The 24,333-nt window shown below is 40.1% G+C and overlaps 2 protein-coding genes across 2 annotated transcripts in view; one reads left to right on the top strand and one right to left on the bottom strand.

Annotated features, from left to right (window-relative positions):
* The window catches only part of Myef2 (myelin expression factor 2), a 38,183-nt gene extending 34,503 nt beyond the window's left edge, over positions 1-3,680 (top strand). The window contains exon 18 of the mRNA XM_033765323.1: positions 2,744-3,680. Within this exon, the coding sequence (XP_033621214.1) occupies positions 2,744-2,907 (164 nt within the window). The 3' untranslated portion in view covers positions 2,908-3,680. The remainder of the gene's footprint in view (positions 1-2,743) is intronic.
* Positions 3,480-22,431, bottom strand: Slc24a5 (solute carrier family 24 member 5). The gene is made up of 9 exons (XM_033765322.1): positions 22,206-22,431; positions 21,337-21,516; positions 10,636-10,719; positions 10,439-10,542; positions 10,037-10,137; positions 8,478-8,758; positions 6,395-6,601; positions 4,295-4,396; positions 3,480-3,802 (listed from the first exon to the last, which is right to left on the bottom strand). Exons 1-9 carry the CDS (start codon positions 22,429-22,431, stop codon positions 3,480-3,482), a joined length of 1,608 nt encoding a protein of 535 aa, XP_033621213.1.
* Positions 22,432-24,333: the final 1,902 nt, after the last annotated feature.

Raw genomic sequence — 24,333 nt, 5'->3', positions numbered from 1 at the left:
GCAGGTGTCTATGGGCTGCCCTGCAGAGCTGAGCATCTGAGCTGGGAGGGAGGTTCCAGGCCTGTACCCAGGGCTGGTGTTGCCTGGAAGGGGCTGGACTGCTGTGAGGTCTGCATGCATATTCTGGGCCCAGGGAGACCATTAAAGAGGAAGAGAATCTTGAGTCAGACAGACTATACGACAGACAGTGATGTGTTTCCTTTGAAGTTTTGAAGATTTCTTGCCTGAGGGGAACTTGCTGTTGCTTATAAACCTGTGGTAGGGTACTCAGGTTTAGAAAAACTTCCAAGTTTTTAGGGAAAACTAGAATAAGGGAAAACCTGTAACTTTAAAGCGCTTCAAAGTTCTTTACAGCCCCCTTGTAAATTACCAGTAAGTACTGCCATTTATGAAGGTATGCTTCTTTAATTAAGCTTTCTTTTCTTAAGGGTACCAACATTTGTGATAGCCCTGGAGGTTGCAAAAAACGTGTATATATCCTAGTTTAATTTTATGGTGTTTACTGAGGAATGGGATCACTGTATTTTTATTTTAAAAATTATCTTTTCATTTTACCAGTTGATAATGCATTTCTCTGGGATTTAGTCTGTTTTGTAACTTTTAGAATGCATTTAAGAACTGGCTGCCCTGCCTTACAAGATCATGGTTTTGTCTTAAAATGGCATTTATTATTTTAGACCATTTAGTGTTCAGAAGGAGAGCAGTTGACAACCGGTTGGCTTTTTAAAAAAAATATAATAATAAGGGTTAGGTGAGAGGACAAAAGTAGAAAAGTAGTCCAGGATATTATAGATAAGAGGCAGTTCAGATCAAGATTGCAACAGGAGAGCAGTTTTACTCATGCATTAAGGTTAAAAATTGATCTCCACATCTAGAAAAGGCCTATGTGACCTTCTGTTGGGATCTCTCCTTTTTTGGGAGCATTTTGTGATCAAATTTATTTTTTGTTTAAATTTCATTTACTTTGTTTTATTGTAATTTACACGGGAGACTGCTACATCATCTAGGTATTTTACATTCACTACACATCCCCTCAAATCTCTACAGTTGTTAGAAAAACATTAAAATTTGTGTGTTGGCACATGTGTAAATACCGAATAGTTTCTCTGGTGTGCATAATCTGCAATAATACACAAGATCCTAATAAGATTACTGACATTTCGAAAAGGGAAGAAAGGAGCTAAAGGTGTAGGGAAGGTGGGATGAGTAGGGGAAGGGTAATAAGGGAAAAGAAAAAAAAGTGAGATAATGAAAAGATGGAAATAAAGTGTTTGTAGATGGGGACGGGAGGAGGGGGTGAAGGGAGGGCAGCGGTAAGGGGAAAAAATGAGAATCAAGACTTGTCATGTGGAGGTACAAGATCCCAACAATGAATGTAACTGTACTGTATCCCTAAAATGGACCAATAAACTCAATTAAAGCTGAAAAAAAAATTTGTGTATTGGGCTCTCATTTCTATGTGTGCCCAAGCTCCCAATGTATCTTTTTTTTTCAGTATTGGGGATCAAACTTGGGACCTTGTGCTTTTGAGGCAGGTGGCGGCACCACTGAGCTAAACCCCTGGCTCTAAGGACCTCTCCTTTTACTCCCCTCCCATTTTCCTTTTTCATTTCACAGAACTACGTTTGTCTGGCTGTCTGGTTTGGTTGCCAGAGTAAAATTAGCCTATAGTGATATTGCAGCTGTGCTGTGTGAAGTCTTCTTGCTTGATTTGTAGTGTCTGAAGACCTCTAGCTTGATGTCCATCTAGAGTGGGGAGGGTGGTAAGTAGTCATGGCCCACCCTGGTGAACTGTTTGGATGGTTGCAATCCTGCATCCCAGGTGCCTAAGGGTGGCCTTATTTTTTACCTCTTACTGATGTGTAATTGTTGGTAGCTCCCCCTTTTACTCTCCGAAGTGTTGTGGTTTAAATGATAGATTTTTATGGCCACATTGTATTTTGATAAATGATAGTGATTTGCTTCAAATACCAGTATCTAGAGTTAGTAACACTATTAACTGTGCAAGGAACAGTTAGTTGGTTTTCTTCCTTCTCCATGAAGCTTCTCTAAGGTTCTTCTTTATACTGTGTTAGGAGAGCATGATAACCACTGCTCTATGGAAACCACCCTGGAGCTGTGCTGTGAACATCCTGTTTTTACCTTTGTGGATTGATTGTTTCTATAACATTTGATTTCATCCTTGAGACTTGGGAGTCCAAATGGCGCTATCACCTGAGTGGCTTTGGCACTCAGGTTGAAAAACAGAATTGGTAGAGCCTTTTGCGGCCCAAAAGAACTTAGATTTTGGGGTAGGGGACAAAGTAGTAAAGTGAGGATAAAAGGGAAGAAGAGGGATTAGGAAGACTAAGCACTGAGCAGCCATTTATTCTAAAAATGGTTTTGATCATACATGCAAGTTTACTATGTATGGGTCATGGTGAGTAGGTGGCTTTTAGTGCTAGTTACTGTAGCGTTAACTGCAAAAAAATTCACTGCAGAAATTAGTAATTTAACAAAAATAAAACATGGCAAGTCCTAGGTAGGATTTATCCCAATTCAAATTTTATATATGCTAATAAACATTTATTACTTTATGTGGATTGTATTGAATTCAGAATATAAAATAGTTATGCTCATAGGATTCATTATTTTTTATCATTAATGCTAATGTTTCTAACCAAATTATCATTTCATTGGCTATGAGGAATTTCAAGCCTGTAGAATGAAATGACTAACAATTCTGTAACGTTTTCTTTCACAGGTCATGTAATGTTTGCAGAAATAAAAATGGAGAATGGAAAGTCAAAAGGCTGTGGAACAGTCAGGTTTGACTCCCCAGAGTCAGCTGAAAAGGCCTGCAGAATAATGAATGGCATCAAAATCAGTGGCAGAGAAATTGATGTCCGCTTAGATCGTAATGCGTAATTTCAACTACGGTTGGACCATTCCTTCATTTGTTTTTGCTGAATCTTCTAGTAAAAGTCATTTTTTTGTTGTTTTAGTAATACTGTATACTTAACAAAAGCTGTAAAAAATGAACTTTTAAAATTCCCACCAGCTTTCCACAGTATAATGTTAAAAATATACTGTGATATTTGTTAATCTTATGTTGGGTTTCAAAAAACAGCAAGTCTGGTCATTCAGTTTAAATGAATGGTTATACTGTTTTTAAAGAAGTAAGCCATTTTCTTGTTTTCATTATCACGTAGTAGGGTTGGTTTGTTCTAGTTGCCCCAGCTCTTACCAAGTTATTGTAAGGTAAAAGATAGATGGTTTTTTTAAAACTTTGGTTTTATAATCTAATTGTTCGTGAAAAGAAGGGCTCAGACTAATCAGAATATGATTTCAGTTGGTTTTAAAGTACTTTTCTTTAGCATAAAGAATTGCTATAAGTGTTAGATTATAAAGTTAAAGATGTTTTTATTTGATTTAAACGAAGAAAGGGATCTTTCCTTCTCTGTACTCCCATTTACATTTTTCACATAACACTATTAAAATCAACCTCCACAGCCCCTTATTTTATTATTTCCAATAATCCCAAGTTCATACAGAACTGATAGTGTAGTGAGCCCCATGTACAGTAATAGGCAGACTATTCCCAACTTTCTGTCTAATTTCCAGCCATTAAAGTGAACTGCTAGAAAAAGAAAAACAATGGAAATGTTGAGGGAGACAGCTATGTAAGTGAGTCCTACGCTGTTCACACCTACAGCAGCCGATGTGTTTACAAATGCAGTTTGAAGGAGCCAGGGAATGCCCAAGCATAGCAGATCAAACACATTGGATCCCACGATGTTAGACATGGCCATGTCTCCTTTCCCTGCAGACAAGAAGCATGTTGTTAAAATGTGCATACCAGTACTGTATTTTATTAATAATCTTTGTAAGAAAAACACTGGATACTTTTTCGTTTTTGGTTAGTTTTGGAAAATTGTTACTAGATTGCGTCTTGTTGAATTTGTATTTTAAACTTTTTCTTCAGTTAGTATTTAAAGTCTTAACATTTATTTAATAATAATTATTTATTAAACCATTTTCCAACAAGGTATGTAGCTTATTTGTTGCTTTTCATTCTGATTGAACATAGTTAATTACTACTTAGTGCATGTTTCATTATTATATGGGGGTTAGATTAAGTGAAATTAATATGCTATTATGTAGTAAACTCCTGCCCTCGAGTCGCTTTTTTTTTTTTTTCTTAAAAGTGTGTTGAATGAGGAAATAAGTAGTTTTAAAGTTACTTTGACTCAGTGTATTTTAACCAGCCTTCTAGAATGGGCACTGCAGCTTGAGTTGAGGCCTCACTTCTTACCTTTTCTTGCCACCAGCACACTTGCCACAGTGTCTGGAATGCTGGTTCCCACCGCTAAGAGTGTGAGGCCCATCACGGTGTCTGGGATCTGAAGTGTTTCCCCTGCAGTAACACGGACACTACACGTTACACATCTTATATTCTCTGCAGGAACTTCAGGTGGCTCTTGTTCAGAAAGAACCACGGGCATGTTCAGATTATTTTTTCTCTTTTCCCTTTATTATGAGTGCCTATTAATTTTTACAAAATACTAGGTTTCAATACTTATATTGTTTTTATCATATCTACTACCCCCCTACCCTGTATTTAGTTTTTAATTAGGAAAATATTTGGAATCAGGTTGGTAATATGGATAACTCAGGTAGTACAGATTTTTAAAATACTTAGCAGCCAAATTTCTACCAATGAGGAATCATCTTGTTACCCTTACAGAAATTGTACATGTCTGTAGTTGCATCATTAGGCCTATTGCTTGGTATATGCTAAGGAGATTGATCATTTTCTTGTATTAAAAAAATTTGAAGTATTAGAGCTAAGCAAATTATAGCTATTTTTAAGCTATAGATGTGTTAAGATGTATACATTTTTAAAACTGCTTTAGTGACATAACCATAATTTAGTGTTTTCTGGGTAAAAGCTATATATCTGATGAAAATGAAACTTGTTTTCTATTTGAGTCTTTCTAAGATACAGTCCCAATTTATTAATACTTCTGTTAAATTTTATGTCAATTCAACATTTTTTCCTGGAAACAGAAACAGGAAAGTTTAAGAAAGGTAGGGAAGGGCACATGTGACTGCTCTTTTAATGTAATTGAAAACGTGGCTAAAATCTTTTTTTAAAATTTCTTTTAAAATGCTAATGAACTTAATTAGTAGCTTACTCCATGCTTATATATTGGTGTTGGAATTGAAATTGGTTGTTAAGTTTTGTTACTGACTTTGCTAGAGTTCCTATGTACATAAATGGCACCATTCATTATCATCTTAAGGCGCTGTTCTGTGATCTTTTACTTGATTTTGCTCTTTCTATTTTCTTTTTTTGTACTGGGGATTGAACTCAGGTCCTTGCTCTTGCAAGGGAGGCCACCGATCCGCTGAGCTAAATCCCTGGCTACTCTCTTCCTGTTTTCTTAATATCAAATGTGCTCTGAGAAAATTTGGATAGGTTTAATATGCAAACTAATTAGACATTTTCATTTTCCTCATTAAAAAGAGCAAAACATTCTGCTTTTTGCTAGCATGCTCTTCTAATACATGTATTAAGTTAGGAAAGACAGTAAGCTGATTTGGGGAGGAAAGGCCAGATAGTAATGACGTGGACTTTGCAGGCTCTCTGCAGTTATCAAGCCCCCACCAGTGCAGTGTGAGAGCAGTCATAAGTAAATGAGAGGACTGTGATCAGGACACTTCGTGAATAAAAGCAGGCAGGGCGATGGGGCACACACGTAATAGTTACAGCAGACATGGTCCTCCGATGTGTGGCAATTCAGCGCAGCCTTTTTGAGAGGAACCCCTTCCCCCGTCTGTGTTTATATTCAGCTTTTCATTTGGGAATCAGAGAAAACTATGAACAAGCAATAATAGTGAGTCCTGGTCATGAAGATAGTAGAAACCTAAATGGAAATTTTATTTTGTATCCTTTTCAGTAATTTTATATTTATGTTGCCATATTGAGAGGCCAAATAAAATATAATCTGTTTAAACAGTGAGCACCCATTATTTTCCTAAAACACTGGCTCCTTAATCTGTTTTTCATATATGGAATAGAATTCAGTATGTAAGGTCTATTTATTGTGAATTCCAAGTAATGTAACTTATTAGCATAATAGAAAGTTTTATGAATTTGATTTTATTTATAAGATTCCTTGAATTATACTTCATGCTGTGTAATAGGGAGAATGTAGTTGATATGTAAGGTGCAACTTACAAAATCTGAATGATCTTGTTATTTGTTATTATATTTACATTTAATCTTTTTGTAAATAGCACTTGTCTTACTGAAAGACAAGTGCTCCCTAGACTTCTCTAAGTGAACATATGTAGTTTGTTCTTACATGAAAATGTTTTCTTGTTGTCCTGTTATATTTAAAATACATACCAGTTACAGTGACCATCCAAACCAGGACATAGGTAAATGCACATATCCATAGTGCAGACATGAAAAAGGTTATCACGTAGTAGTTTTTCCAAAACTTTCTTCGACAATCTGGTGTTGTTAGAAAAAGTAATGTGATGATAGGGAGGGATAATACCCAAAAAATTCTTTTAAAGTCCGCTTCAGGCATGTGGAAAACACTTGGTGGATCTGTCGTGGAAAAATTAAACAGTTTTGAGTTTTCTCAAATGGCCAATTAAGTTAGAAATGCCCATTTAGAGAGGTATATTGAAATAAATTAGCTGTGTCAGTTTTTAAAAGGCTATTTAAAGCATTTGAATACCTCATTACTGATAGATCTGGCAAGAAGAAACTTTAGGGCAAACACTGCATGATGTCACAATCAGCATTTCTTGGTTTAGAGCCTTAAGTCCGTCAGAATGTCATGGGCCATTTTTGAAATAGGTTAGAGACAGTGTTTATGAAGTGGGAGTTGGTTTCTCTGGCTTCTCTCCATGTATTGTCTTTGGAACTTTTTGTCTTGGGCATCAGCCCGGCAGGCTGTGAAGCTGCCTGTCATTTCAACACTGATGAGACCTCTGCCCTACCCTGCTGTAATGCATAGTTCAGGGATGTAGCATGGTTATAGCAGACTCCTCCCAAGTTGCGTATTGTGCACTAACTCTTACTGTGAGTTTTTGTCTGTATCATTACTTCATTTACTAAATTCTGGTTTCTTGACAGCTCCTAAAAAGAACCTTTAGACAACAGGAACTAGCATATAACCTACAATGTAATTTATACAATGTGAGGGTGTCCTTTTATTCAATTTGTTTAAAGAGAATGGAGGACAGGGATAATAACAATACATGAGATAAAAACGAGGACTTATTTTGGAATTGTTTAAAATTTGTATGGCATTTAGAAAATAATATACTTTAGAGCAAATCGCATTACAAGTAATGCTAGTAAAATAACATGTAAGTTTACTGCGCCTCAACCGATGTGCCATTAGTTAATATTAGATGTAATTTGAATGTAATAAAATAATTTGGATGGGCTCTTGAGTTCCTGGTTATAAAACTTAAGAGACACATACATCTTGTACTTTAAAGACTAGAAACTAATTTTTGTAAGAAGAGGAAAAAGCATGTTTTAATTTTTTAAAGTAGTAACTTAGAATAAATAATGAAAATAAAATCATATGCAGCCATTTTTTTTAAAGTGACTCATAAATTTAAACTTCTAGGCATAGCTGAGTTTGACTTCCACTGAACACATTTATCAGAATGTTTTGCTGCTGCTTCACATGATGCTTAAACCTCAGCTGTTTCTGTTTCATTTTTCTTTTCCTCCAACCCAGTCCCTTGTCTTGAATTGCCAGTTTAGTAAAGAGTGTTCCTCTGTTCACAGTCAAGACTAACTTTGGGGTTTTCTACCCCTTTCCTGGCCCCTGCAGTCCCTTGGTCATCTTCCTCTGCATGGTCTCAGGCTTTGCACTGCCTTTCTGCATAATCACTCCAGCTGTGCCGCACACAGCCTCTTATAGACCCCCATCTCTGACCCGTGTTTAGGTTCTGTGGTTACTGTTGCCGGTGATATTCCTGATAAAGTACAGCTCTAATAACATTGCTCTCACACACCTTCCAAGACTCATACCCTAGCACGTAGGACCCCTGTTGCGTTCCTTTCCATCCAGCTTTCCTCTGCTTCCTTACCAAGCATGAACTGCCTGGGCTCATTTATGCAAGTACTTCAGTGGGCCTTTTGCTCTTGTCTCCTTGGCCTCAGTACACAGACCGTTCCTCTCACTTATCGGTTGTAACGTTCTACAAAGTTCAGTTAAATGATCCTTTCTCTCTGTTAATCTGTCACTGCCAGATTTTATATTTTATCTGTTCCATTTATGAACTACAGTTTATCTTATTTAAATAACACTGGGAGCTCCATAAGGACTGGAACTTCCTGTCTGAACCTCTGCAGTATTACATAGTAAAAGTACACAGCAGTTGCTAAGTTGAAATGAGACTGACTCTAGGACTTTCCTGGTGGATAGACTTACTGGTGGGAAGGCTGTAGTTATTACCTTCAGAAACTCCACTGAGGCCATGTAAACTTAGAGAGAGCTGGGAGTAACCAGAGTCCTCATGAAATATCCCACTGTCGGTTCTTGACTGCCGGCGAATGAATGGTTGACCCTCATCTTCCCATTCCATCAGTACCTGCTCGCCTCTCACCTCCATTGCTTTGGCAAGACATGTGGAGCAAGGACTGCATTTCCTTAGAATGCATTGCTGGATTTTAATGTCAAAACACAGCACCAAGACATAGAGTCCATATATCAAAAGCAGTAAACTTCCTTCATACCTAGAAATTAAAGAGAAATTTTGTTTTTAAATTTAAAGTGTGTTTTTTTCATATCTTTTACTCATTTTTTGCAGTGCCTTGTGCATGCCAAGGAAGTACTGCATTATTGAGCTACATCTCTAACTCAGATGGTATCCTTCTGATAATGTTCTAACAAAAGTAGCATTAAAACAAAGAAACATTTGTACATACTTTTGTAGATTTTTGTCTATACTTGGTTATAGCATCATTGTAACTCTTTGATAAAAGCCTGACATTTTGTATTAAAAGCAGGATTATCAATCCATTACCTACCTTTGCGGATTCCTTCCATATGTTAGGCATAAAAAGTGCCTTGAAAGTAAAAACTGGAGATTTTCAAAATAAAATAATGAGTTGTAATGGGCATTTTCTGCTTCAGTTCTTTTATGTAGTCTTCCCCCATAGATGAAATAATTATAAAAGAATATACATAAATCTTTTCAGCTGTGTATACTCAAGCTTTTTGGTTTAAGAACTTTGAAAATATTCAAGATATGTTAAACATTGGATGGGCTGTTTTGCTTGCCATATAGAGATTTTTTTTGATGACTTTAATGTAGCTGAATTGGGCTTACATTCACAAGAAAACAAAGATCATCTCACTAATTGCAACATAGAACCCTGAAAATTGTTTGCCTGTGCTCTGACTTTGTACTCAACTATAACTAGCTGATGATGCTCCGTTTGAACTTACATTTTTGTGTCAGAGCCAGAGAATGGCTCCACTGCCCCTGAATGACAGAGTTCCGGATTTTCCTAACGTAGGGGCGTTCATGAGCTTGGGTATGTCCACAGTCACCGTCCCTTGCAGGCTGCTGATTCCAGAAAGATCCTTTCTATGCTAATGTGGTTTGTTTGTGGAAGATGGACCAGCTATCGGGATGACTAATTTAGCAGTTATCTTCCCTGCTAGATTTTAAGTTTCTTGGTAGCAGATATTGTCTGGTGCTGCTAAGTTGTGGCGCTCTCTCGAGCACAGTTCCGCTTGTTTTCTGTTTTTCTCATGTCCTCCGGAGTTAATGTAAGACATGACATAGGTGGCCATGTTTTAGTGTCTTTTAGATACCAGCATAATGGTCGACACCTAATAGATATGTGGTGCTCGTTTGAAAGTTAGCTCAGCAACTGTGGGGATATTGTGTGAAAGGGCGTGTCATGACCGCAGCGATGTCTGCATCGAGACAACTGAGCCCTCAGATTTCAGAAACTCCTTTCTAGTTAGGTTTTACGTGAGAGGAACAGTGGTTTCTAGCTTACCAGTACACTTGGTTGTCAAATATCACGCCAAAAACTGCTGCTGCACTCATGGCGTACGCTGCACAGTCTCTGAAGAGGGGCCAGCAGGACAGTGGCGCGGCCTGTGGGGGACAGTTGGTGTGAGGGATCTAGGGTGATGCACGGTACAATGCTAGGGCTATGTGTGTGTGCTTAAGATGCTGTTACCTTTTGCATGTTGCTTAGAGGAAATGAATTTGGAAGGAACAATTGTTTCTAACCATACCTTGATTTCATCAATTGGAATAAACTGAATAAATGTTTTTCTGTGGAATAAATTTGATTGAATATATTACTAGTGCTTTGTTTGTTCACCCTGGCCAATAAGCAACTGTTTTTATAACTCGTCAAGATGATGCATTTTATTAAATAATGTTTTCTTACCACATTAGAAAGCAGGCCACAGGCTGCACAGATGCCAAGGAGATTATAAATTGCAGATCCAAGAATAGTGCTAATGCCGATGTCTCCCTTTGTGATAAATATACCTATTAGCAAGATAGCGGCTGCTAAGTTAGTGTTAACTTGAAGAAAAATAAAATTACATTGAGTAAGCAGGAAGCATAAGGAGCAATATTTACCTAGGAAAGCGGTAACTAATTCAGGCGCTGAGCTGCCTGCCGCCATGAAAGTTGCACCTGCAACATCCTGAGATAATCCAAGGGCTGAGGATAAATGAAATGATTATTATGCCTGAGAAAGTGACAAGGGAAAGGATATGTTTTCTTAGCTAAATATTACAGACATGCAAGGCTGTAGCATCACATAAGACTAATACGTAAGACTTAGCTTCTCGAGGACTAAGCTGGAAAAGAAAACGGGCCGGTTAGAAAACGGGAATAATCGAGTGCGCTGCTTTCTTTGCGGAGTCATCGCTGAATGCTTCTACAGGAAGGGGGAGAAAGCCATGGCGCTGCTGTGCCATCCCAGGTGTCAAGACGGGGCTTGTTTCCAGCCAGCGAAGATTCCCAGCTGTAGACAGGTAGAAGGAGCAACACTGAGTTCTTTAAAGACTAAGCTACTTTGGGAATCCTGCCCCAACTGGACAGAAGAGAAAAGTGGATGTCGCTAGTTATGGTCTATAAATGAAGCTCAGGCTTGTTCACACATTTGCAGTATCAACATTAATTACTAACGAAGTTAAAGCTTGACAAGATTTAATTTTAAATAGTGTATAAATATACATTTGAAGCATTGATCTATTAAAACTTTAAGAAATACTAGAAAATACAATACTACCATTCAAGTAATTTTGTGTATATCCTCCAGACTTAAGCGCACACATACATTAACTTCACTGATGTCATGAGCGTCTCAACATGTTTTTGGCCCTTCACTGTTAGTGCTGAGGGACCCACTGTAGGAAGAAGAGAAGGCTGTGTTGAAGAAGCAACTCCATCTTTGCTTTAGGAAGGCAAGGCAAGGACAAGCTTGTGCTGAAAATCTCCCACCAGGCTTCTTGGCAAATGAAGCCAACCCGCAGAAGTAGCGTGCTAGGCATGAAATTTTCCATCCTAGGTTACAGCATCTCGACAGCAATCTGTTGATTACTGTTATTTACTATGACCGAGCTCTAGTTTTTGACACCTCTGCTTTCCTGGCCCTCCAACTCTGGTGTGCCTTGTTCTGTTGCTGTCACAGTGGTGTGTCCTTGTCTTCATCTTGAGGACCAACACCTGTTGCCGCTCTCAGCTTCCTCCTCCTCCATCACCTCTCTGCTGGGACTCTGGCCTATGACCTTACAGATTCTTACAGAGTTTTTGTTTCTTGTTAGGGCAGAGTGAACTCTACAAAATACAGTACCTACAATATTTTCACTCCATGTATTTTTCCAGGACCTTTCTATTCCGTGTTTAAAAAGAAAAGAGGACGGAATTCAGTTGGTAGAGCACTTGTTTAGCATAATGAAGCCCCCGGTTTGAGCCCCATCTCACCAGGAGGAGGGGGAAATAAAGAAAACTAGAGTCTCTTGCTCAACCTGAGTGAACCTTTTGACTGCTTTGACTAATAGAAGCTGTAATATTTCCAAGGCTGGGCCATTATTCAGAGATAATACAAAATAATTGCTGTTTTAAGCCATTAGTTTTGGGTTGATGTGTTAAATATCTACAGATAATTGCCTGGCTATTGTTAATTTATGTTACACTTTCTGTATTTCCTTTGCTGCTTTATGTTCTGGGGATAGGGCAGTGAACAAATGTCCCTGCCCTCACTGAGCTTTAATTGTAGTGAAAGAAACAAGTAACATTGTAGAAACAGGGAGGGAAGAAGATGTCTGAGCTGTTTTGCCCCAAATAAACTTCCACTGGGAAATGTTCTTTTGAGATAGAATTATCAAATCCAGGGCCTCTTACCCATTCCTCTCTGCCATTGGTGATGTCACTTAAATGCCTGACAGCTGTGAGCGAAGAGGAAAGCTGTGTGGCTTACATTTGGTTGCAGTTCTTTCTCTGGTTAAAGGGATTGTAAGGCGTGTCCCTGTCCCCACAGGGCCCAGGTCCTCAGATTCAACCCCCATGTTGGAAGTATTCAGAGAGAAAACTGCGTCTGTCCTAATGGGTAGACTTTTTCCTTGTCATTACTTCTTAAACTGTAGGGTAAAACAGCTACATAACATTTCTGTGGCATGAGACAGTGTGAGTATGTGTGAGGCAGTGTAAGTTAGAGGTAGATTATACGTAGGTTATACACAAATAGTGTGCCATGTTATGGGGGGGACCTGAGCACCCCCAGAATTTGGTGTTCTCTGAGGAGTACCGGAATGAATCTCTTGGAGGTACTGAAGGATGACTCTGTCCTATGTTCATTTAGTTTCCAGACTATGTGTATGTATACATTACAGGACATATATGCACTTAAATACAAATTACACATTCATATTACAACTGGCCATAAAAATTTAGACATAGAAAAGCAGATTCCTTTTCATCTTTGGAATGAAGTGAATATACAATCCCTAGGTACAATATCAGTCATCCTCAGATATGATTGGTGGAGTTTACATTTTACAGATAAGGAAAGAGGCTGAGGGTCTGGGGTGCAGCTCAGTGGTAGATCTGTGTAGACTGTGTGAGGACCTGGGTTTAATCCTCCGCACGGGAAAACAAAAACCAAACAGGTCCTGGAAGTAAAAGTAACTGAGTTGTGTGGCTAGTAAGGCTCTTAAAATGGGCAGTTATAGTGGGCATAAGCCTGAGTCTATTGATTCTAAGGCCAGTCCAAGGCTGAAATCCGATGACACTTAAGCAGGCAAGTATAACTTGGTGGACGACTGAATTATCAACCCCCCTGCTGCATAATGCTAGCACCCAGCACCGTAGCTGCTCCTATTCCATTCTTTCCCCAGGGGTAAACTTGTTCTGTGAGTCAGGAATACTTGGGGAGTTTCTAGCATGCATTTTCAGAGGATTTATAAATGCAGCACTGCTGGTTATTATCAAGAATTGTCTTCCCAATTCCAATCAGGCTTAGCTAATATGTGGGAAAAATTGATTTTTGAAGACAATGCTTTATCTTACACTAATGGTCCAAACTTGGGGCAGCTGAAGACTGCTTCATTAGAAAAATTCTGTTTCGAGGAGAAATGTGATCTGCTGGGCTGTGCAAGGCAGGGAAATAAGGTGGCCCTTTAGGACATGTCCAGTCTCAAAAGGTACTGGGAATTAGCTTGTTTCTATTCACTGGGCCCTAATTGAATTATGAAAGGAGATATACTGTATAGATGGGTGAATAAAACTTCAAGATATTTTAACAAGTTATATCTTAAGGCTCTAAGACCATTTTGTAAAATGCTTTATACTTTTGAACTTTAGAATAGATTGGCTTTGTCTTCTTCGACCTTTGGGTAGCATTTCTCTCTGCTGTAGTTTATTATTAAAGCTAAATTGTAGTGAGGTTTTTTTTTTCTCCACAGCAATTACTCTTTTTTCTCTATTACTCTAAAAGAGCAATCACGCTCCTTCAGGATGTAGTACAAATAACCAAGGTGAGTTTGCCTTACAGCCTTGTGTACCACCACATTGTGTATGTGAAGCACAACTTCATGAGCAGGTCCTGGGCTGTCATTCATCAGACTTTTCTCTTAGGTGTGTTCTTTCCTGATACCTGCTGGAGAGCTTATGATGGCTTTTGAAGGGTATTAAACTGAAACTCAGTCCTGAATTCTTGTCTGACAGTACTTTGATAAAAACATTTTATTTAAAAATGGGGGGTTGTACTGCACAATTGCTTACCCCCAATTTTTCTTCTTTACTCAAAATGTAGACTCCAAATTGCTTCAAGACTCTGTACCTCTTTTTATTGTAATTAAGTTCCATTAACAATAAAAAACAATCCTACCTTACTGAAAATTGGAAGGTACGGGGAAATGGAGGGAAGAACAGTCACATACTTTGATCACTGCTCTAAGTTTTGATGTATTTCTAGTCCTTTCCACAGTGCACATTTGGTACAGTTATAGCCACAGGCCACACAAAATTTGGTGACTGACCTTTGGGACAATCTTACAAAGTCAGCAAACTTGTTTTGTTTTGTGAGAATATTAAACAGTAAAAAGCCGCTCAACTCTAGTGACTGGGATGTGTAGTCATGCTGAATAATTCTATTTAGGTTTCAAAATGAAATGTGACAGCAACTATGTTTTTTTATTTGTTTGATAAAACTGGTGCTGAAATAGATTTCAAGTGTTTTTCTAGAAATATTTTGAGTAAAATCAACATTGAAATAGTAAATGTACATCTGTATATATCTATATATCTGTATATTCTGTAGTATTTTAAGAATAAATAAAAACAATCTGATTACCTTATATTTACACGATATTTTGTCTGAGCTATGAAGAATGAATTCTGAAACTGATTATACTACAAATAGGACTTCTGTCCTCAGTCTAACGACTCTAACATTACAGTGGATTTCCACCTGCCCGTGCCCTTAGAATACACAAGACACTTTACCTCCAGTCCTCCCAGTGACCTGAGTTTGGGCTCCACAGCTTGCCTGAGGTTAGAGGTGGGTGGGAGCCTAGATCCTCTTGATGCAGAAAGTGCTCTTCTGGCTGCCCAAATGGGTAAAGTGATGAATGGGCAGCTGCGTCACTGTTGCGGCGATTGCTTGTCCTTGCAATGGCAGCTTGGTCATGCAGATGCCTCAGCACTCATTTAGAGCTGAGTGCCTGGTGTGGATTCAAATGGGATTCAAGGGGACTACAAAAAAATGGGATTCAAGGGGACTACACTTTGGATCAGAGAAGAACAACAAAGAAGACAGTGCTCTGAGGAGCCGGAGTGCCCATGTAAAGGGAAGAAGCTGGTTCTTAGAATCTTTGTTCCCTGGGAAGCTTTTGCCTCTGTAAATTTCATGAGGATTAAGACCCAAACATTCCCCTGAAACTATAGGCTACCCAAATGCCAAACTCAGGGTTATTCCACTCCCAGTTTCATCAATTTAGAACCAATTTTTCCTGGAATTAAAACTTTTGTCTAGTGCTGAAACACAAAACAGTAGAAAGAGTGAAAATAAATAACATTTAAACATTAAAGTATGTTTTCTCCTATTCTTACAAAACTTATTTTTACTTAAGATATAAGTCAAAAATATCATCATGGTGCAGGAATTAGAATTTCTAATCGAATAGCCTACTAGTGTGACATTTAAAAAAAGTTTTATAGCAAGCTTATTGTTGAATTTGGCTTATGTCAAATGATGAATCTTTAGAGATTCTCAAGTTTTTAAAAATGCAGATATCTTGAAAAAATTTAAAGAAAGCTACTCCAAATGACAGTTCAGTACCTATGAGATACTCTTTACCAATCAAAAGGACATTGTTTTCTTTTACACTGAACTAAGAGATAAGAGGTAATAGTCTTATTTGGATTTTAATGTAGTTATGTATTAGTTTATACTTAAATATAATTTAAAGGTATCACTTTTTAAATCAAGATTTCTAGAAGGGGAATAACATGGTATGGATGCTAATAAAAGATAAAAGGAACTTTAAACTATTTCAGAGAGATTTAAGGTATAATGTACAGCTGCCACATGATTATTAGACAAAATACAATAAATGGTTTCATAAGCTTACTTCCTACCTTGTGAAACAGTACATACTTTTATTTACCTTAAACTAGGGTTTCAAGCTCTAGCAGACACAGCATAGATTTGGTGTTTGCTCGGAACATATTTATATTTCTTTGATCACCACATCCACTTTTATCTCCCCTGGGTGAAGGAGTCTAACCTTTGTAGTCTGTGCTTGAGGAATTGTGAACACTCGGTGACTGTTTCCTGTGTGCTAGGTCCTTGTGTAAGTACTTTTCTCTCATTTCCTCATGTGCTTTGCACAGAGCTCCTGAATGGAGACCTACACCAGGCCGGTTTCCCTGCTGATGGAGCGTGGCAGAGAGAAGTGGAGCCCTTGCCCAAGGTCACAGAGCTAGTAATGGCAGAGCAGGGAGTGGAACCCAGCCCAAGGTGGACACTGCCGACTGTGTCACGTGTGTGGCTGGAGTGTACGATGGCTGTGTTCCTCCCTTCTGATCCTATGAAGATTCTCAGCCTTATCATAGACTATTCAGCGAGCAGATTAACTTAGAGGAAGAGTGACAAAAGCTTCCAAGCTAACAGTACCAGCTCTGTCTACAACATAATGTGACTCACTTCGTGAACCAAATACGAGGATCTAAGGTGAAGGTCCATAGGTCACAGAGGGTCCTTTATTCCTGCCCCTCAGAGCATCTCCTGAGTAGAGTAGCACAGCTGCGGAGAGGATGGGCCATCCCCTGGGCTTTGTTCCTTACCCCAGTACCTCTAGGTTCTTGGGCTCAAACTCCGTCTCACATAGTGGCCCTTTCTAATCACTTCTCTTAACTCCTTTCCCAGAATCACCAACCCTTTTCCCACCACAGAACCCAGTTTTCTTGAAACATAAACTGCAGTGTACAACCAGAGTGTGATATATTTTTCCCTGCATAATATAAGCAATTGCATGTTAGCCCTCTGTGTTCAGAACATACCATTAGCTTTTTCTTTTTCCTTACTGAGCCTAATGGGGGAAAAAGAAAAAGCTGATAGGATTGGAGGAGGGGTATATAGCAGCAGTTGTCTTGTAATGATCTCACAAATTAAGATGATGGAAAAATGTCTCAGTAAAGAGAAGTGCAGTGCTTTTCCAGGGTTGAAGGGTGGAGAAGAGACTGTGTGACTTAAGATCATGGGTAGAGCAAAGAGAAGGAAAAAATAATCCTTGCTGGAAGTCTCTGGTGGCAGCATCTTTGAGGAGAAATTGCTAAGACCACCATACATAGGTACACATGGTGCAAAGCCCTTGCCAGAATGAGCTGGGGTCCTGCCAGGTAAGCAGCAAGAGCCTGTGCCCTCCACGGCCTCCGGCCCTGCTCCTGCTTGGGCTCTCCGCTGCTGAGCCTCTTCTTGCCTTCCCTTTGCTGAAGAGTGAGCCGAGCCCTCGTGGTAACTTGAGGGTGGAGTGGTAGAGTGGTGGGGCTGGGGTGAGCCAGGGACCTACATCCCGTTCTTGGCTGGCACTCAGGATGCACCCCACAGAACCTAACTACATCATATATGATACGTATTTCCGTGACACTTTTCTGTGATCTTATGCATTTTAGACAAAATGTTTAGGCCCGAGGACCTAATTATTATGGGGAAGTGTTTATAACATTAGTTAAAAACCCTTTCTAAGGTTGCCAAAAGCCCAAACTGACTTGTAAATAATTCAGTGTATCCCCTCTATTTTGTCATATACTTCCTCCATAGTCACAGTCGGGGTTTGATTTATGTTTTTGTAAAAAATTTCAATGCCCTTGGGAGAAAAACTCCTCGTAAAATTGCTCAAATAGAACAGATCTTCTGAAGTAACCATGTTATAGCAGCTAATCTCAAATAAGGAAGTGTAAAATTATACAGTAGGATCACATTTGAATTTTGACATGAGACAAATCAAGACTTTGCTGTGTATGGGCTCTGGTCTTGAGAAATTGCCTACCCTCCCAGCCAAAATCTCATCAGTAGAACTAATATATCACGTAGTCTCTACTGTAGGATTTTTGGGATGACTAAATGAGACTGCATGTGCGTATAGATGTATGGATGCACCGTTGACAAATTAACTCCAGTCCACTGTGGAAAGTCTCACTAAACTGCTTTGAGGATTATATTAATACTTATTAGCTGATAAAATGAGCAAAGTGATGACAACTCAATGCTCATTAAAGGACTATGGGGAAAGAGGACATCGGTGAATTCTCCCCAAGTCAGTTTCTGCAGGCATAAATGCATTGTAGGGAGCTGTGTTTTTATTGTTGATGTCGTAGTATGGATGAAACCATGCTAGACCTTGAAGAGAGAAATGACAGAATTAATGCATAGGCATTTCAAAAGAAATTGAGCCAGCGCTGTTTCAATCTCATTTTGTTGGCTGGTATTTTCGATTTTCAAGAGCAGGGTCAATTCTTAACAACTGAAGACTTGGCAGTGGCGTGGAGCCCGTAAATCACATGCATAATAGCTGCTGCCTTATATTTTATGGCAGAGTGATTCGCTGGAGAAACACGTGTTTGCTAATGAGGTTTCAGGGCAATCTCACAAGTGGCAAGATGGAAGTCATCACAATAGACATATGGAGTCACTTAATGAACATTATTTCGAAGTCACGATCTAGATTTTATGCAGCAGTTCCTTTTGTAGGGCTATAACAATTTTCCTATTTATTTATTTAACCACTCCCAAGATGACTCTTTGTATACAAAAATTTTCCATGGAGTTGTTCCTTTAGTCCTGCCATTGTTGCGTGTCTATCATTGTTTAGAATGTGTATCATACTTTGGAATTTAAATTTCTTAATGGTAAATGATGAAAATTTAAAATTTTTAGTTTTGTACACTTTGTAATTAAATGTGTGGAACAGACTCATGAATAAATTTGTTAGAACAGAGTTGGAATTATACAAGCAGATACAAATATATAAACTAAGTATATGAAAATTGGCCAGATTGAGCCATGGTATTATATTCTATTACAAGACAAGATTTCAGTGGAAGAAATAAAAATAGGGAAAAAAGTATAAGTGAAAGAAAATATGACAACTTTTGGAACTCGTGATAAAATGATCTAAATATAAAGCCACAAGGAATGATAGAAGAGTTATAAATTTACTTAAATATTTAAACTTCAATGTGACAAACACAAAATTAAAAGGAAACAACAAACTGTGAAAATCATACAGTATAGAAATTATACTAGATAATCTTTTTATATTTTGTGTCTTGAAAAAAAATCAATGAACAATATTGACTTTTCATTCTTTTCCCAAAGAATATGGGGGCCCAGGAAATTAGCTCAGTGGCATGGCACCTGCCTCTCAAGCACAAGGTCCTGAGTTTGATCCCTGGTGCCAAAAAAAAAAAAAAAAATATATATATATATGTGTATGTATATATGTACATATATATATGTATATATGTACATATATATATTTTCTCAACTCCATAAATAAGATGATAAATACAAGGTTTATAGAATGAAATTCTAGTTTATAGTAATTGACAAAGACAGTGAAAGTGATATTTTCTTGAGGTTTATCAAGGAGGTTTAAACGGAGACATCCTTTGTAGAATGTTTTTTGGCAATTAATGAGGCTTAAAATAGGTTGACTCTCCTAATGAGAGTGACCAGAGAAGTGTGCATGTAATTATACAAGTATGGGTGTAACGGTATTCAAAACAAAAAATTTAAACAAATCACACGTCCAACATGACTATAGTTTAACATAGCACATTTCTACTGGATGCCTACAGCAAGTGACGCCTCTGGGTGTTCAGATCATTCATAGGATCACAGACCAGCATCCCACCTTGGAAATCACGTTTGTGAAGAGCGATGGCGTGGGGAAATGTGAATAATCAAGTATTATATGAACAAAAGTAAAGGTCTCAGGCTCTCTTCCCTCCCTCCTTTCCCTCCCTCCCCCTCTCTCTTTCTCTGTGTCTGTCCGTCTGTCTGTCTACCTATCTAGGTTCAAAAGACTGAAAGGAAATACTGTGTACCAAGTGTTAACTGTAAGGATCTTGGGGCGACAGAAATATAGGTAGGGTTACCATTTTCTTCCCTTTTAAAAAATTTGCATTTAGTGAAAACAAAGTTAAAGTAACAACATATAGCAAAGAAACTATCAAAATGTCAACGTGAAGCATATAAATGTGAAAATGCATGCATTTGCATCTACTCAAGTTAAATAATACCTGCACTAAATTATTATTATCTTTAGGATGTCTGTTGCTGGGTCCCACAGATACTGCCGTACTGCTGTGAGCAAAGGAGAAAATAAGACACTTTGGGGTGAAGAGGGGATGGGGCCTAGGGTGGTGGGAAAAGGGGGAGTTGACATTCATGTTCTAGAAAAATGCGTGTGTGTGTGTGTGTGTGTGTGTGTGTGTGTGTGTGGCTGAGGATGCTGGTGTTTCGGTGCGGTCCCAAGAATATGCAATAGAAAACCCAATCCTTACGATTGTCTTTGGAATGAGCGCAGGGAGCCACTTCACCAAGTAGGACACAGAGGCTGGAAGTGCTGCTTCTTTTGCTTCCATGGCATAAACATCACGGATGTCCTGATTTTAGGGACCAGCACGCCAGTCTATACTCCAAATTCTGGGCAATGTCCGCTGCTGGAGGACTACAACTCAGGGCATTGGAGTGGCTGATCCTACTTGCAGAAACCAGAAACCTAGCTTAATTTTTAATAACCGAATGTACAAATTATCCTGAGCTTGAGTCACTTTTCATAGGATGCAGGATTTATTTCTTTGTTGGCTCTTGAGTATCAACTCCTTTCTTTAATGGCAGGATGCTGAGAGAGGAGGGAGGCGAGGGGGGGGGACCTTGATCACAGTTATTTATCATTTATCTCTTTTTTCAAAAATGTGAAATTCAAAAGAAAAATGTGACATTTTTCGAAGAACCAAATGGCAAATATCAGAAGTTGCATTGTATTAGAAGTACGAATCAAATGCATACGTGTGAAATGTTGGAACGGGCTGGACAGCGCAGCAGGCAAATAGGTTTCTGGAGACTGGCACTATACAAACTAATAGCTATGGATGCGAACTCTGACTAACTACCATGAGAAACCACCCCCAGCTAGCTCCGTAAGACCCGGGACTCCACAGTACCAGGTGAGACTGATGTGAGCTATTTCAGACACAGCCGTGCCACATCTGTGCAACACAGCTATTCTTGGAAGGCTATAGGAGAGTTCTCCGGCCACTTACATTCACTGATGATCTCCAGGGAGGGCAGGAAGTAGTCGTCACAGACAATAGACACGGCCATGAACATGTAAAGGATGATCAGGAAGTAGATTATGATGCCTCCGTCTGCTCGCTCCTGTTTCGTGAAAAACCCTTCGGGAAACTCAGATGATGGAGAAATAACACATTGGGTGCTATTTCCTGGTGAGGAAAAGAAGGTGAAAGTTTGAAGAATGTTGGAGTCACACATTTCAAGCTCATGCGAAGCTTTTTCTTAAACCCGTGGCATATCTGGGTGGGATTTTAAGAACCTAGTGAAAGCGTCTGAGACACTTCTGAAAGTAATGTAGCTGGAGAGCCTTAAAACAATCAACCTTTTGGATCGGAAGGAGATGTTTTAATGACATAAACTGATGATAGACAAAAAGAAGAAATTGTTAAATCGCTTTTCATATCTATATCTAAAGGGGAATTCCAAGCCCCCCTGCCATGCCCAGGAGAAACCATGTCTCTGGTAACTAAATATTTCTAATCTGTACAATTTCATTTTCTCATTTCAGAGCCTAGGTAGTCCTCCAGCCTGCCTGCAAAGAATCATCTGCCACAGCAGAGTTTTAGGGTGAAAGATTTTTTTTCCCCAGGATGAAGTTTCAAACAATAAAACCGGAGGCCCGCCTACGTCTTGATCTCTGTGAATTATTCCAGAGCTGTCTTTAAAAGCTTCCAGGAGGAGGGAGGAAAGGTCTCGGCTATGCTTCCAAATGCTAAAAATTAGAGCAAGCTCAGCAGGGAGCAGAAGCAAAAGGGAGTCTTGAGAGCATTTCCCTTACCTCCATCGGTACACGCAGGGGGGTTTCAGCAGCAGGTGCTGGGCCGCAGTGGGTACCTACCTGTGGCCCTCGGGAGACGCTGGGGCAGGGAGGTACCCGGGGAAGGCAGGTGTCCCATGGCCCCAATGATGCTGAACAGCAGGGCCCTTCTGGCCCACAATGGGCCCCGATTCCTCTGCATTTCTGTTGCGCTCTGTCTGTAGCAGGCAGCTCGGAAGGGAGAGGGAGGATTACGCCGAATCATGTGAGGAGTCTCCTCCCTGCCCAAGGCCTGCCTGGGGCTCATCTCGGCAAGGCCAGGCCAGGCCAGGGCAGAGGGTGACCGGAGCCAGCCAATCTCCTCTAATGGGAGCCCCAACCCCAGGGGGACCGGGGAACCAGGGAGCAGAGCCGATGAGCATTGTCCACATCTGTTCCCGGGGCACTGTCCCCAGGGCAGACGCAGGCAGCCTGCGTTTGCTACACGCGCAGGTTTTGTTCAGGGTCTTCGCTCCCCTGCGGCTTTACTTTCTCTAGATTTGTCCAGACCCGCTGCAGTGGTTCCCACCTCTCCCCAGTCGTTGCTCTGGGGAGTGTTGGGGCTTGTGTCTGTCCTTCCTTGGCTAACTTGGCACCCTTTTGTGGTTCTGTTTTGGCTTCATGGCCAGGTAGGTCTGGAGGTAGGAAGCTCAGGCTGGCGGAGATTGCCATAACCCAGCGGGGCGGCAGTGGTGGCTTGAATGAACGGTGGCAGTGGGGAGGGAGAGGGGGCCCAGAAATTCAAGCACTGATTAGGAGATAGAGTGGACACCGTTTGGTCATTAGCTGGCCCCACTTCCTGCCCGAGGGAGCGATCTCAAATGCAAATCAGGCAAGCCAGACAGTGCTCAGATACTGGCTACCGACTTCCCTATTCTAGCATGTCTGAGGCTTGCCGAGGTGTGAAGAGCTTGTGGCAGTCTGGTAAGCGGTGGTTAATAGCACAGGTTCCCGAGTCGGCCCTCACAGGTCGAGTCCTAGCACTGCTATTTACCAGCTGTGTGACCACGGGCAAGTTGTTTAACCCCTCTGCTCCTCCGTTCCTTTATCTGTTGAACAAGGCTCATTTCTCTTTGGGTCGTGTTCAGTACTGCATAAATGAGCACTGTAATCTATTTAGAACAGCTGCTGCCACCTGACAAGTGTTTATCTATCCATTATTATTATTTATAACTCAACAATTGAGATAAAAGCCTTTTTGGTCATGAAGGCATTTCGTACTTTTGCAACTTTCATGGTTCCTTTGCTTTGCAGATAAAGCATAAAAACTGATGTGCCTGCTAAGCTTCAGATGTAAAAACTGGGCTTATCTGGTGGAAAGGAGTAAGTTGCCTCCTGATTTTGGTGATCGTGGCTTGGTAAAAATTCTCAAACACTCCTGTTTTGTTTCCCTTTATAAGACTGTCGGAAGCTGTCGTTTCCAGGAATTAGAGACGCAGATGTGTGGTGAGGTGGGTGGTGACTCATGAGAGGGGAGCCAGGGGGCACAGCAGATTCTCGGCAGGCAGCGTCCGCACCGCCCACGCTCCCATGCCGCACCCTGGACCCCTGGGCTGTGGCCGCTGGGCCGCAGTGGCTGAGATGAGGGCAAGAGGCCACTGTGCCTTGTGCTGACGTGTGTTCTGAGCCTGTCCTCTTCAACATAGCTCTTTAGTCGGTTCATACAAGGAGACATCATACAGAAATAAGGTGTCCTCGGCAGCAACGACTCAAACGCACAGAGCAAACTTCTAATGACGGCTGCTGACTAATTAGCAAAGGGAGAGCGTGTCAGAGGTGCGGCTCAGTGACCGCAGAAGCGCCTCACACACAGTGAGCACTCAGCCAACGATTGCTGACTGATTGCACCGCAGTGCTTCTCGCAAACACAATCCCAGCACACACGTGTTTGATGCAAAGAGGCCATCCAATTATACACGGCTTTACCCAGAAAGGAGGATAGGTAGATAAACCACACGTATTTATTCCTGGTTTTGGGAAAGGATATTAAAATTTATAAAATAAAACACAGGTAAGAAAACTACACAAAACACACGTAGGGTTGTTACTGTATTATTCTTTGTATAAAGTGAGTACCCTGGTATATACCCTGTGTTCAGAAATAGGCTTCTGCCAGCCACCCTATGTCTTCATGTCCCCCAACCCCAAGGCCTTCCTTTTATAAAGTAAC

The sequence above is a fragment of the Fukomys damarensis genome, unplaced genomic scaffold (genome assembly GCF_012274545.1).
Source record: "Fukomys damarensis isolate Sample0158 unplaced genomic scaffold, DMR_v1.0_HiC HiC_scaffold_17, whole genome shotgun sequence".
In the NCBI taxonomy this organism is placed as follows: domain Eukaryota; kingdom Metazoa; phylum Chordata; class Mammalia; order Rodentia; family Bathyergidae; genus Fukomys; species Fukomys damarensis.
The sequence above is the reverse complement of the archived record's forward strand: the minus strand, read 5'-3'. Positions and strand labels throughout refer to the sequence as shown.